Source organism: Dama dama, chromosome 9, assembly GCF_033118175.1.
Source record: "Dama dama isolate Ldn47 chromosome 9, ASM3311817v1, whole genome shotgun sequence".
In the NCBI taxonomy this organism is placed as follows: domain Eukaryota; kingdom Metazoa; phylum Chordata; class Mammalia; order Artiodactyla; family Cervidae; genus Dama; species Dama dama.
In genome coordinates, this window is record NC_083689.1 from 16974749 (window position 1) to 16989270 (window position 14522).

At 42.3% G+C, this 14522-nt stretch overlaps 1 protein-coding gene across 1 annotated transcript; it reads right to left on the reverse strand.

Annotated features, from left to right (window-relative positions):
* Positions 1–241: 241 nt before the first annotated feature.
* LOC133061227 (olfactory receptor 1M1) lies at positions 242–1183 on the reverse strand. The gene has a single exon (XM_061149218.1). It carries the CDS (start codon positions 1181–1183, stop codon positions 242–244), a length of 942 nt encoding a protein of 313 aa, XP_061005201.1.
* Between the last annotated feature and the right edge of the window lie 13339 nt (positions 1184–14522).

Below are 14522 nucleotides of genomic sequence, written 5' to 3' on the forward strand. Positions count from 1 at the left end.
TCCAATCTGCTAGAACTAGACTGATCCTTGTAGAAACACAGCATGAGACATGCTCCAAAGGACCCTTAGTGGTCCCAATAATTGAGAAAATAATTACAAACTTATCTTGAGGTTACCTTTTAAGCTTCTGCAATTCAAAATTTAAAGTGGTATTCTCCCAACCCATGCAATTCCAGATTTTTGCCCAAGGACCCAGCTGTTTACATCATAACTCCCTGGAAGCTTCCAGGTGTCCTGGTGGTCAGGAGGGTGAGGTGATTTTTCTGTTGACCAGCTTCATCAGGGCCCCCTTCAGGTCTCTGTTCCTCAGGCTGTAGATAAAGGGGTTCAGCATGGGGGTGACGGCAGTGTACATCACAGCAGAGGCTTTCTCCTTCACGGCTTTGCGGACAGATGAAGGACACAGGTAGACCCCAATGGTGGTCCCGTAGAAGAGCACAACCACAGAGAGGTGGGAGCTGCAGGTGGAGAAGGTTCTCTTCCTGCCTCCTGCAGAGGGCACCTTCATGATGGCCACAATGATGCGAGCATAGGAGGCCAGAATGCAGATGAAAGGCGTGGCTATGACCATCCCCGCCACAATGAGCACAAAGATCTTGTTCACAGAGGTGTCCGTGCATGAAAGTCTGAGGAGCGGGGTGAGGTCACAGAAGTAGTGAGGCATCTCATTATTGCCACAGAAAACCAGACGGGCCATCAGGAGGATGTGGGTGAGGGAGATGAAGCCAGAAAACACCCACGGGCCACCGACCAGCAGGCCACAGAGGCGTGGGCTCATGATAGCGGTATAGTGTAAGGGGTGACATATAGCCACAAACCTATCATAAGCCATCACGGCTATTAAGACACTGTCCATGATGCCAAAGAAATGGAAGAAGTACATTTGTGTCAGGCAGCAGGAATAAGAGATGGACTTGCTCTTGATTTGGATGTTCACCAGCATCTTGGGGACAGTGTCAGTGGCCAGGCAGAAATCAACCAAGGAGAGATTGGCCAAGAAGAAATACATGGGGGTGTGGAGGTGGGAGTCTGTGCTGATGGCCAGGATGATCAACAGGTTCCCCACTACTGTGACCACATACATGCAGAGAAACAGGGCAAAGAGGAGAGTCTCCTGTTCTGGCTTTTCTGAAAGTCCCAGGAGGATAAACTCAGACGAGCTGGTTTGGTTGTCTGGTTCCATGGATATGATTCTTCTGGAAGTACTGAAATGGTGAAGTTACGTGAATGCTATTGAGATGATTCTGGAAGATTTGAAAAGATTACCTTCAATTTCTGTGCATGCCTGTGTTTAGTCATGTATGACTCTTTGCAAACCTCGCCAGGTTCCCCTGTCCATGAGATTTCTCAGGTAAGAATCCTGGAGTGGGTTGTCATTTCCTCCTCTGGGGGATCCATCCTAAATTTCCAACCTGGACTAATTATGATGTCAAATTATATATGTGTTCCATCTTGAACCACTGATATAGTGTTTACATCTCTTATGTCAAGCTTTGGCTCAAGGTTGCTCCCTTGAATACCTCTGATTCATACAAAGATGGGCAGTAAACCACGCGTGAACTCTGGCTGAGGAAACAACTAAAGGGTTTGCTGCTGCTGCTGCTAAGTCGCTTCAGTCGTGTCCGACTCTGTGCGACCCCATAGATGGCAGCCCACCAGGTTCCGCCATCCCTGGCATTCTCCAGTCAAGAACACTGCAGTGGGTTGCCATTTCCTTCTCCAATGCATGAAAGGGAAAAGTGAAAATGAAGTCGCTCAGTCGTGTCTGACTCTCTGTGACCCCATGGACTGCAGCCTACCAGGCTCCTCCGTGCATGGGATTTTCCAGGCAAGAGTACTGGAGTGGGGTGCCATTGCCTTCTCTGCCTAAAGGGTTTACTTCATGACAAAACAAACTGAATCCAGAAAAAAGCATTACCTGAGAACAATGATCAGCCAAGAAATCGGTAGTAACGTAGAAAAAATCTGAACAAAACATTGTTTTAACATAGTAATAATACAGGTTTGCCTTAGCTCAGCTGGTAAAGAATACGCCTGCAATACATGAGACCCCAGTGTCATTCCTGGATGGGGGAGATCCCCTGGAGAAGGGACAGGCTACCCACTCCAGCATTCATAGGCTTTCCTAGTGGCTCAGACGATAAAGAATCCTCCTGCAATGCAGAAGACCTGGGTTTGATCTCTGGGTTAGGAAGATCCCCTGGAGGAGGATGTGGCAACCCACTCCAGTATTCTTGCCTGGAGAATCCCCTGGCAGGCTACAGTCCATGGGGTCGCAAAGAGTCAGACCTGACTGAGAGACTAAACACACACACAATTTGTACCTGTGCTGTGCTCAGTTGGGTCCAACCCTTTCAGACCCCATGGACTGTAGCCCGCCAGGCTCCTCTGTCCATGGGATTTCCCAGGCAAGGATGCTGGAGTGGGCTGCCATTTTCTCCTCCAGGGGATCTTTCCAACCTAGGGGTCAAACTTGCATATCTTGCATCTCCTGCACTGCAGGTGGATTCTTTATCAGCTGAGCCATCGGGGAAGCCCATGCATGTAAATAAGGGGGATTAAAATACTATGCAAAGTAATATGAGACAAAATGGAGAATTAAATAAAATTGTTGTAATGTTTTTGTGTTGAGTTGCAGGAAAATAGAAACAGTGAACATTTTGGACTTTCTACAAAAATACACATGATTAAAGTTTTAGTATAACCATTTAAATAATGGGTATAAAATATATAATTTTAAAATTACAATAGGGGTATGACAGGCTTCCCTGATGGCTCAGCAGTAAAGAATCTTCCTGCCAATGCAGAAGACGGGGCTTGGATCCTTGAGTGGGACCCCAACTCTGAAAAATCAAAAAAACCTTCTTGGTAGAAGTCTCATGGTTTTCAGAATTGATTTCCAGATTTATAACTCCAACTCCTCACTCCCAGACTTGAATTTCTGCCTGCCAACTCAATTTTTCTACCAGGATAATTTGCACGAATATAGTGTTTCTCAGAAGGTAAAGAATCTGCCTACAATGCAGAAGATCTGGGTTCCATCCCTGGGTGGGAAGATACCCCAGAGAAGGAAATGGCAATGCACTCCAATATTCTTGCCTGGGAAAATCCCATGGACAGAGGAACCTGGCTGGCTACAGTCTGTGGGGTCACAAAGAGTTGGACACAACTGAGCAACTAACACTCACTCAGTGTAGAAAGATGGAAGCACTTAGATAACTGGATCAGACAGACCAGGATTCAAATTCTGGTTCCATTACTTGGTGACTACTAACCTCTCTTGGTGGCTCAGTGATAAAGAATCCACTTGTCAGTTCAGGAGACATGAGTTCAAAGCCTGAGTTGGGAAGATCCCCTGGAGAAGGACATGGCAACCCACTCCAGTATGCTTTCGTGGGAAATCCCATAGGGTTGCAAAGAGTCAGACACGACTGAGCCACTAATGCTAACACTCACACCTCCCCCACCTCCAGCCTCTCTAAACTTCATTTTCTGTATCTTTATCCTTGGGAGTGATAATACCCACCTGTATTTTCTTAGAAGATGAAGTGATGTAGCCCATGGAAGGTGACTGAAATAGTGCCCCAAAATATAGTATGACCTCAGCCAACATTTGGCAGCATCATCTCAGTTTTAAGGAAGGGCTGTGAAAAGAGAAATATACCTGGGTATATTTCTGGGTGTGATTCATGGGCTCACTGCTTACTGGCTAGATGATCTTTATTTATTTTTATTTTTTAAAATCGGATCATAATTTGCTTTCCAATGTTGTGCTAGCTTCTGCTGTACGGCCATGTAAATCAGCTCTAAGTATACATCTATTCACTCCCTGTTGAGCCCCCCTCCTACCCCCATCCCTCCCACCCCTCTCGGTTCACAGAGCCCTGGGCTGAGCTCCCTGTTTTATAGAGCAGCTTCCCACTTAGCTAGGCGATCTTAAGTGGGTTACCTAACCACTAAAATCTCACTTTCTTGGTCAAAAGGGGATGAGAATAATGGTGTATGGATAATAGGCTTGCTTTGAGGATTAAATGAGATGTTGGTGTAAAGTTTTCTACACAGTATCTGACAAAGAATAATATGATTATAAAAATGGTGGTTTTCCTTTCCTTTTCTTCCTGGCACGACAAGTTTATCATGGAAAATACAAAGTCGATTTCTTTTCTGGTGACCTTATTTCCGTGAATAAAATCATCATTGCTTCAGACACCTATGATTGAAACTTTGACTTTTCCTCCCTTGTTACTTCCACTGCCAAAGCCACTCTGTCAATGAATTGCTACGTCTTCTACAAGCTGAACTGTCTATTCTTACATCTTTCCATCTACCTCCTCCCACCACCAACTCGCATCAGGGCTCTTCTTAGTTCTGGTTGTCAAGTATTAGTCTTCATGCATCCTTTCTGTCTCCTCCAAACCATCGTGAAATCACTGGCAGAATAATCTTCCTGATAAGTCAGAAAGAAAGAAGCAAATATCATGCATTAATGCATACATGTGGAGTCTGGAAAAACGGTTTACAGATGAATCTATTTGCAAAGCAGAAATAGAGACACAAGTATAGACAGCAAATATATAGATGCCAAGGGGGAAAAGGGGAGGGTGGGATGAATTGGGAGATCAGGATTGGCATCTACAGGCTACTAGGTATCACAGAGATAACTAACGAGAACCTACCTTATAGCACAGGGAACTCTACTCAATGCTCTGTGGTGACAAAGAGGGGATATATGCACTCACAAAGCTGAATCATTTAGCTATGCAGCAGAAACGAGCATATCATTGTAAGCGTCTTAACTCCAATTATAAAAAGGGATAACTCTGATCATATCACTGTTATTCACTTATTTATGCACTCACTGTCTCCCCCCCACCCATAAACTATTGATGGCTGCATTACGCCAGGATTTGGGGTGAGTGGTGCAGACAAAGACACAAATAGGCACAACCCCTGTCCTCCAGACACTCTAAAGCAGGAGCTGTGTGCCTTTGTTCATTTTTTAAATGTTTATTTTTAATTGGAGGATAATTGATTTACAATGTTGTACTGATTGCTGCCATATGACAACCTGAATCAGCTGTTAAGTTTACATATTTTCCTTCCCTCTTGACCTCCCTCCCACTCCCCACACCATGCCAGCTCTCTAGGTCATCACAGAGCACACTGCTTGTGCTACACAGCTGCTTCCTCCTAGCTATTTTACATATGGTAAATATTTTACATATGGTAATGTACATGTTTCAACACTATGCTCTCAATTTGCCCCACTCTCCTTCCCCCGCTGAATCCACAAGTCTCTTCTCTATGCCTGTGTCTCTATTCCTGCTACGGAAATAGATTTCTTTGTTCATTTTGTAGCCAATGTCTTAACTGGATATAGAAGATATATATCCCATCTCCAATAAATGCATGAATAAATAATGATCCTCTTTTTTATTGTCTCCTACAGTACCAGGCCCTGTTCTACATTCTTTTTCAATCAGCTACTCGGAACAACCCAGTGTTGGTGGGTCTGTGTCACACATAAGGAAGTGGAGATGCAAGGAGATTAATAAAATCAAGTGGAACGCCACAGAAAGTGGGCGGCAGAACTAAGCTATGCAGTCTGAATATGGAGCCTGTACTCTTTTAAAAATTTTATTTATTTATTTGGCTTCCAGAAGCCTTAATTGTAGCACTTGGAATTTTTGTTGCATCGTGTGGGAGCCTTTGCTGTGGTGCGCGGACTCTCTAGTTGCCTCTTGGACTTAGTTGCTCCAAGACATGTGGGATCTTATTGACCAGGAATCAAGGGATCAACCAGGTATCAAACCCAAGTTTCCTGCATTGCAAGGCAGATTCTTTATCGTGGACCATCAGGAAAGTTTCTAGAGCCTGTACTCTTAATCCCTTTAATTTAAAAAATCAAGAGTGAATTAATGAATTTACAATTGAATGAAGGAAACAGACTCAGGAGGCATTTATCAACATATGCTGAAATGGGCATAATAGCAAATTATTCTGAGAATTCCAAGACTACTTAGTATCTGCAATTCCAAGGGCTTCAGAGACTCAGTGATGGAAAGAGCTCAAACCTTCACCTACAAAAGTTTGATGGAAACTCCTTTGTCCTTTGAGATGCTCGAGTGAGCTTTGGAAAATCTGGTGCAGGTACTAAGAAAATCATGAGCTTTGGAAAGGGCTTGGTGGCATCACATTTGGACTAAGCTGAACTAGGTAGCCAAGTGTGGTTATTGGATTCTGGGTGGGAAACTGTGTTGAATTGAGCCAACTAGACTCTCCCAGTTCTCTGAGAACATAGCAGCTCTAATATCTGCTGGCATTCTCTCAAAGTTCTCTCTTTCTCCTCCTCCCTCCCTCTTTTCTTGTCCCCAAATCCACTTACAGGGCTGTCTTTCCTCTTCTTGACATTATCACAGGGGCATGAGGCAAACACAGTTCCATTCCCTCCCTGTGGATGGGCAATAAAGATGCTGGCTTTGCTTTCAGAAAAGGACAAGAATGATGAAGTTAGATCAGAACAGAAAGATGCTCATAAAGGCACAGGTATGCAGCCTCCTGACCCAAAGAAGGAAAGCTGGGGTGGAGGATAAATTGTAGGAATGGAGGGAATATTTATGACTTCTGGGCCAATAAGAAGTCAATTCCCAAGGCTCCTTGTTAGATTAATTGTTCCGTTTCACCTCTGTTCCCTGAATAGTTCGACTTCCTTAGGGGGCTGGAACATGGCAGTAAGAAGGTTGTATTGAGTATATTATGTCTTCAGGAGGCAACTTGGAGCAAGCTGTGTTTCCCAACTTGCTCTGTACCCTGTCCTCAGGGAACAAACTTTCCTAGTCTCCCAGACTCTGTCTCCCCAAGGCCCAGGGCTTCTCATAGAGGAAGTTTCCATTTTTGTTTGAAGTCAGTCTTCCTCATCACTCTAAGAATCAAAAACAGGGCTTCCCTGCTGGCTCAGAGGTAAAGAATCCACCTGCCAATGCAGGAGACACCGGTCTTCCTGGTCTGGAAAGATCCCACACGCCACGGAGCAACTAAACCTGTGAGTGAACCACAACTATTGAGGTTGTGCTCTAGAGCCCAGGAGCCGCAACTACTGAAGCCTGCATGTGCTAGAGCCTGTGCTCCACAACAAGGGAAGCTACAGCAATGAGAAGCCTGCACACCCCAACTAGAGAATAGCCCCTGCTTGCCACAACTAGACAAAAGCCGGCACAGCATTGAAGACTCAGCACAGCCAAAAATAAAAAGAACTCACTGAATAAAAGGGTAACCCTTAATCGGGTGGAGAGGGAGGTGGGAGGGGGGATCGGGATTGGGAATACATGTAAATCCATGGCTGATTCATATCAATGTATGACAAAACCCACTGGAAAAAAAAAATAATAATAATAAAAAAAAATTAAAAAAAAAATAAATAAATAAAAATTAAAAAAAAAAAAAAAGGATAACCCTTGTAGCTCAGTCAGTAAAGAATCTGTCTGCAATGCAGGAAACCTGGGTTTGATTCCTGGGTGAGCAAGATCCCCTGGAGAAGGAAATGGCAACCCACTCCAGTATTCCTACCTGGGGAATCCCATGGACCAAGGAGCCTGGCAGGCTGCAGTCCATGGGATTGCAAAGAGTTGGACACTGCGGAGAGACTAAACCACCACCACCTAAATAAAAATTTTAAAAAAATCTTAAAAACATTTTATTTGAAACAAACAAGCAAAAAGTCTCTCTACATCCACTCAGCAACGTAATACACAGATACAAGGCTGCTTCCGACACCACTTAACCTCAAGAGGGAAACTCTGTAAAGACACCATTTCTCCCTTCCAGTTCTGCCAATGGAGGAAGCAGAATTTAGCTTGATGGGCATCATAGAAAGGGGTTGGCTGAATGGGTCTGCAGAAAGATCTTCGATCTGAATATGGGTCCCAAGGTGGTATCAGTGGGTGTCTTTCCCTTTGCATTCTTAGGAATTTAGTTTCCTGAAGTCTTTGTCAGATTTTTGGGTTTTGTGTCCACTTAATAAACATCCACAAAACTGACTGGTATGTTTAGTGTCAGTTTAAAAAGTCTTTTGTTATAGAAATAACCAATTGCAGACAGAAGTAGATTACATAGCACTGAAAGATGATGCTGTGAAAGTGCTGCACTCAATATGCCAGCAAATTTGGAAAACTCAGTGGTGGCCACAGGACTGGAAAAGGTCAGTTTTCATTCCAATCCCAAAGAAAGGCAATGCCAAAGAATGCTCAAACTACCACACAGTTGCATTCATCTCACACGCTACTAAAATAATGCTCAAAATTCTCCAAGCCAGGCTTCAGCAATACCTGAACCGTGAACTTCCAGAAGTTCAAACTGGTTTTGGAAAAGGCGGAGGATCCAGAGAACAAATTGCCAACATACGCTGGATCACTGAAAAGCAAGAGAGTTCCAGAAAAACATCTATCTCTGCTTTATTGACTATGCCAAAGCCTTTGACTGTGTGGGTCACAATAAACTGTGGACAATTCTGAAAGAGATGGGAATACCAGACCACCTGACCTGCCTCTTGAGAAACCTGTATGCAGGTCAGGAAGCAACAGCTAGAACTGGACATGGAACAACAGACTGGTTCCAAATAGGAAAAGGAGTACGTCAAGGCTGTATATTGTCACCCTGCTTATTTAACTTATGCAGAGTACATCACGAGAAATGCTGGGCTGGAGGAAGCACAAGCTGGAATTAAGATTGCCGGGAGAAATATCAATCACCTCAGATATGTAGATGACACCACCCTTATGGCAGAAAGTGAAGAAGAACTAAAAAGCTTCCTGATGAAAGTGAAAGAGGAGAGTGAAAAAGTTGGCTTAAAACTCAACATTCAGAAAACTAAGATCATGGCATCCGATCCCATCACTTCATGGCAAAGAGATGGGGAAACAGTGGCTGACTTTATTTTTCTGGGCTCCAAAATCACTGCAGATGGTGATTGCAGCCATGAAATTAAAAGATGCTTACTCCTTGGAAGGAAAGTTATGACCAACCTAGACAGCATATTAAAAAGCAGAGACATTACTTTGTCAACAAAGTTATGCCTAGTCAAGGCTATGGTTTTTCCAGTAGTCATGTATGGATGTGAGAGTTGGACTATAAAGAAAGCTGAGTGCAGAATAATTGATGCTTTTGGACTGATGCTTTTGCATTGGAGAAGACTCTTGAGAGTCCCTTGGACTGCAAGGAGATCCAACCAGTCCATCCTAAAGGAGATCAGTCTTGGGTGTTTATTGGAAGGACTGATGTTCAAGCTGAAACTCCAATACTTTGGCCACTTGATGCAAAGAGCTGACTCATTTGAAAAGACCCTGATGCTGGGAAAGATTGAGGGCAGGAGGAGAAGGGGATGACAGAGGATGAGATGGTTGGATGGCATCACTGACTCAATGGACATGAGTTTGGGTAAACTCTGGGAGTTGGTGATGGACAAGGAGGCTTGGCATGCTGTGATTCATGGGGTCCCAAAGAATCAGACACAACTGAGCGACTGACCTGAAGGTTGAGTCATATGATATTGTCAGTACTCTGATTTTTGACCAAGAAAACTCAGTTTTTAACATGACTCGGCTTTATGTAATGAAACCCATGTATTCATCACACAGGTTCAGTGATTACCAATTAGATGCTTGTTTCATCTGTATTCTATCTACTTTGACCTCTTCCCCAGGATTATTTCAGAGCAGATTTTGTATATCACATGATTTCAGTACAACTCTAAAAAGACAAGTTATTTCTAACACCATATACAAAAATAAACTCAAAATGGATTAAAGATCTAAACATAAGACCAGAAACTGTAAAGCTCCTAGAGGAAAAACATAGGCAAATCACTCTCCAACGTAAATCACAGCAGGATCCTCTATGACCCACCTCCCAGAGTACTGGAAATAAAAGTAAAACTAAACAAATGGGATCTAATTAAACTTAAAAGCTTTGGCACAATGAAGGAAACTATAAGCAAGGTGAAAAGACAGCCTTCAGAATGGGAGAAAACAATAGCAAACGAAGCAACTGACAAAGGATTAATCTCAAAAATATAGAAGCAACTCCTGAAGCTCAATCCCAGAAAAATAAATGACCCAATCAAAAAATGGGCCAAAGAACTAAACAGACATTTCTCCAAAGAAGACATCCAGATGGCTAACAAACACAAGAAAAGATGCTCAACATCACTCATTATCAGAGAAATGCAAATCAAAACCACAATGAGGTACCATTACATGCCAGTCAGAATGGCTGCTATCCAAAAGTCTACAAGCAATAAATGCTGGAGAGAGGTGGAGAAAAGGGAACCCTCCTACGCTGTTGGTGGGAATGCAAACTAGTACAGCCACTATGGAGAACAGTGTGGAGATTCCTTAAAAAACTGGAAATGGAACCGCCATACGACCTAGCAATCCCACTGCTGGGCATACACACCGAGGAAACCAGATCTGAAAGAGATATGTGTACCCCAATGTTCATCGCAGCACTGTTTATAATAGCCAGGACATGTAAGCAACATGTCTATCAGCAGATGAATGGATAAGAAAGCTGTGGTACATATACATAGCAGAATATTACTCAGCCATTAAAAAGAATACATTTGAATCAGTTCTAATGAGGTGGATGAAACTGGAGCCTATTATACAGAGTGAAGCAAGTCAGAAAGAAAAACACCAATACAACATGTTAATACATATATATGGAATTTAGAAAGATGGTAACGATAACCCTATATGCGAGACATCAAAAGAGACGCAGATGTATAGAACAGTCTTTTGGACTCTGTGGGAGAGGGTGAGGGTGGGATGATTTAGGAGAATGGCATTGAGGCATGTATATTATCATATGTGAAACGAAGCACCAGTCCAGGTTGGATGCATGAGACAAGTGCTCAGGGCTGGTGCACTGGGAAGACCCAGAGGGATGGGGGGGGTAGGGAGATGGGGGGGGTAGGGAGGTGGGAGGGGGGTTCAGGATGGGGAACACATCCTGTAAACCTGTGGCGTATTCATGTCAGTGTATGGCAAAACCACTACAATACTGTAAAGTAATTAGCCTCCAATTAAAATAAATAAACTTATATAAAAAAGCATAATCACAATCCCATTAGTGTACTTTAAAGTATTAATGATAATTATATTATCAAATTATAATTTTATTAAAAAATAAAATATCCAATACTCAGATTAACCCAAATCCCTCATGATTTTTTTTATACTTTTTCACATTAGAATCCAAATAATATCCCTATATTCCAATTGGTTGATAGTTGTCTAATGTCCTTTCTAACCTATAGGACTATTTTTCCCCCTCTTGTATGTAATTCTTGGAATTTATTTGTTGAAGAAATGGTCTGGGTTTTGCTGATTGCATTTGTGTGCTATTGTTTCAAATATGCTTCTTGTAAATTATAAATATAAATTGATGTGTAGATCTAGATACTTGATCAGGTCCTGGGTTCATTTTTTGGGGAAATGATACTTTATGGTGATTTTGTGGACTCTCCTGAGGAAGCACATACTTTTTTTCAGCTTTACTGACACATAATTGACTAATAAAACTGTAACATGTTTAAGTACACAAAGTGAGACTTCTTCAGTGGTCCAGTGGTTAAGACAGCGTGCTTCCAATGAAGGGGGCAAGGATTTGATTCCTGCTTGGGGAACTAAGATCCCACATGTCATGCAGTGTGGCCAAAAATAAATAAACAAGTAAAGTAAGAATGAAAAATTTGAATTAAAAAAAATACAGGAAGCAATAATTTGATATACATATACATTGTGAAGGGCTTTCCTGGTAGCTCAGCTGGTAAAGAATTCACCTGCAATGCAGGAGACCCCAGTTGGATTCTTGAGTTGGGAAGATCCCCTGGGGAAGGGATAGGCTACCCACTCCGGTATTCATGGGCTTGCCTGGTGGCTCAGATAGTAAAGAATCCTCTTGCAGTGCAGGAGACCTGAGTTCCATCCCTGGGTTGGGAAGATCCCCTGGAGGAGGGCATGGTAACCCACTCCAGTGTTCTTGCCTGGAGAATCCCCGTGGATAGAGGAGCCTGGCGGGCTACAGTCCATGGGGTTGCAAAGAGTCGGTCATGACTGAGTGACTAAGCACAGCATAGCACTGCATATTGTGAAAGGGTTTCCACTACCAAGTTAGTTAACATATCCATCACCTCACATATCCCCCCACCCTTTTCTTAGATTCTGAATGTAAATTATACCGTGAAGTAATTTGTTTTATCTCATTTCATTTAGCATAATGCCTTCCAGGTACATTTTTTGGGTCACAAATGGTAGGATTTCCTTCTTTTACAAGGCTAAATAATATTCTATTGGACATATATACACCACATTTTCTTTATCTTTTCATCTGTCTATGGACTCTGTTTTCATATCTTGACTGCTGCAAATAATGCTGCAATGAACATGAAAATATCGAAATTTCCTTGAGATGGTTTCATTTCCTTTCGATGTAGTGTCAGAAGTGGAATTTATCTATTATATGTTAGGTCTACTTTTCATTCTGAATTAGGGTGTGTGCTGGGCTTCCCTTGTAGCTCAGTTGGTAAAGAATCTGCCTGCAAGGCAGGAGACCTGGGTTTCATTCCTGGGTTGGGAAGATCACCCAGGAAGGAAATGGCAACCCATTCCAGGAGTCTTGCCTGGGGAATCCCATGGACAGAGGAGCCTGGCAGGCTACGGTCTATGGGGTCAGAAGAGTCGGACATGGCTTAGCAACTAAACCACTACACCACCTGGGTGTGTGCTACATCTGATGATGGACATCATCCTTATACAAACAAGGAGGGGCAGGTTTGAGGCACACAGACACAGAGAAGGCTCATGTGAGGATGAACAGATTAGGATTCATGTAGCCCCAAGCCGAGGACGGCCAAGGGTTTCCTGCCGTGCTACCGGAAGTTTTACATTTCCACCAATAAAAGCTATTTTTTTCTCTTTGTGTGTTCTGTTTCGTTGTTTTTGTCTGTTTGTTTTTATAACAGCATCCTAATGGGTGTGAAATTTCACTGGGTTTCATTTGCATTTCATGTGGAGTGCCTTTTCATGTGCTTGCTGGTTATTTGTACATTGTCTTTGGAGGAATGTCTATTTAAGTCCTTGCCCCATCTTTAATTGAGCTGTTTAGCTTGTTATTGTTGTTCACATGAAGGAGTTCTTTATGTATTCTAGATATTAATTCCTTAGTAGATCTTTGATTTACAAATGTCTTCTCCTATTCCATGAGCTGTATTTTTATTCTGTTCGTAGGGCATTTTGATGTTCAAAAGCTTCAAATTTTGTTAAAAATTTTTATTGGAGTATAGTTGATTTACAATGTCATGTAAATTTCAGGTATACAGCGGAATGAATCTTATATGTATGCATGTATCCACTCTTTTTTTCATTCTTTTCCCGTAAAGGTCATTACAGAGTGGAGTTCCCTGTGTAACACAGTACGTCTTTATTAGCTGTCTATTTTGTGTGTATATATCAATCCACATCTTCCAGGTTGTTCCCTGCCACATATGCCCTGGTAACCATAAGTTTGTTTTCTATATCTGTAACTGTATTTCTGTTTTGTGAATAAGTTCGTCTGTACCCACTGCCCTTTTTTTTAAGATCCCACATATCAGCCACATCTTATGATATTTGTCTGTCTGTTTCTGGCTTACTTCACTAGGTACTGCAATCTCTAGGTCCGTCCATGTGCCGCAAATGGCATTATTTCATTCTTTTTTATGACTGAGTAAAATTCCATTGTATATCATTGTATATATAACACAGTTTCTTTATTCCTCCATTGAAGGACATTTAGGTTGACACCAGGGTCAATCTGTTGCTAGTATATAGAAATGGAACTGATTTTCGAGTATTGCTCTTATATCCTTCATGAACTGTATAGCTTTGCTGAATTTGTTTGTAAGTTCTAATAGGCTTTTTTTTTTTTTTTTTTTTGTGGCATCTTCAGAGTTTTTCACCTATAAGATTATGTCATCTGTGAACAAACATCATTTTACTTTTTCTTTCCCAATTTAGATGGCTTTCATTTATTTTTCTTGTCTAATTGCTCTTTGTAAGAGTTCTAGTACTATATTGAAAGAAGTAGTAAAAAAAAAAAAGGCATTTTTGTTTTTTCCTTACATTAGAGGAAAAGCTTTTGATCTTTCATCATTGAGTATGGCAGGACTGATGCTGAAGCTGAAGGTCCAATACTTTGGCCACCTGATGTGAAGACCCAACTCATTGGAAAAGACCCTGATACTGAGAAAGATAGAGGGCAGGAGCAGACGGGGGCAACAGAAGGTGAGATGGTTGGATGGCATCACTGTATCAATGGACAAGAGTTTGAGCAAACTTAGGGAGATAGTGAAGAACAGGGAAGCCTGGCATGCTGCGGTCCACAGGGTCTGAAGAGTCGGACATGATTTAGTGACTGAACAACATTAAGGATGGGGTGGAGGTGGTGGGGGTCAGGATGGGGGACACGTGTACACCCATGGCTGATTC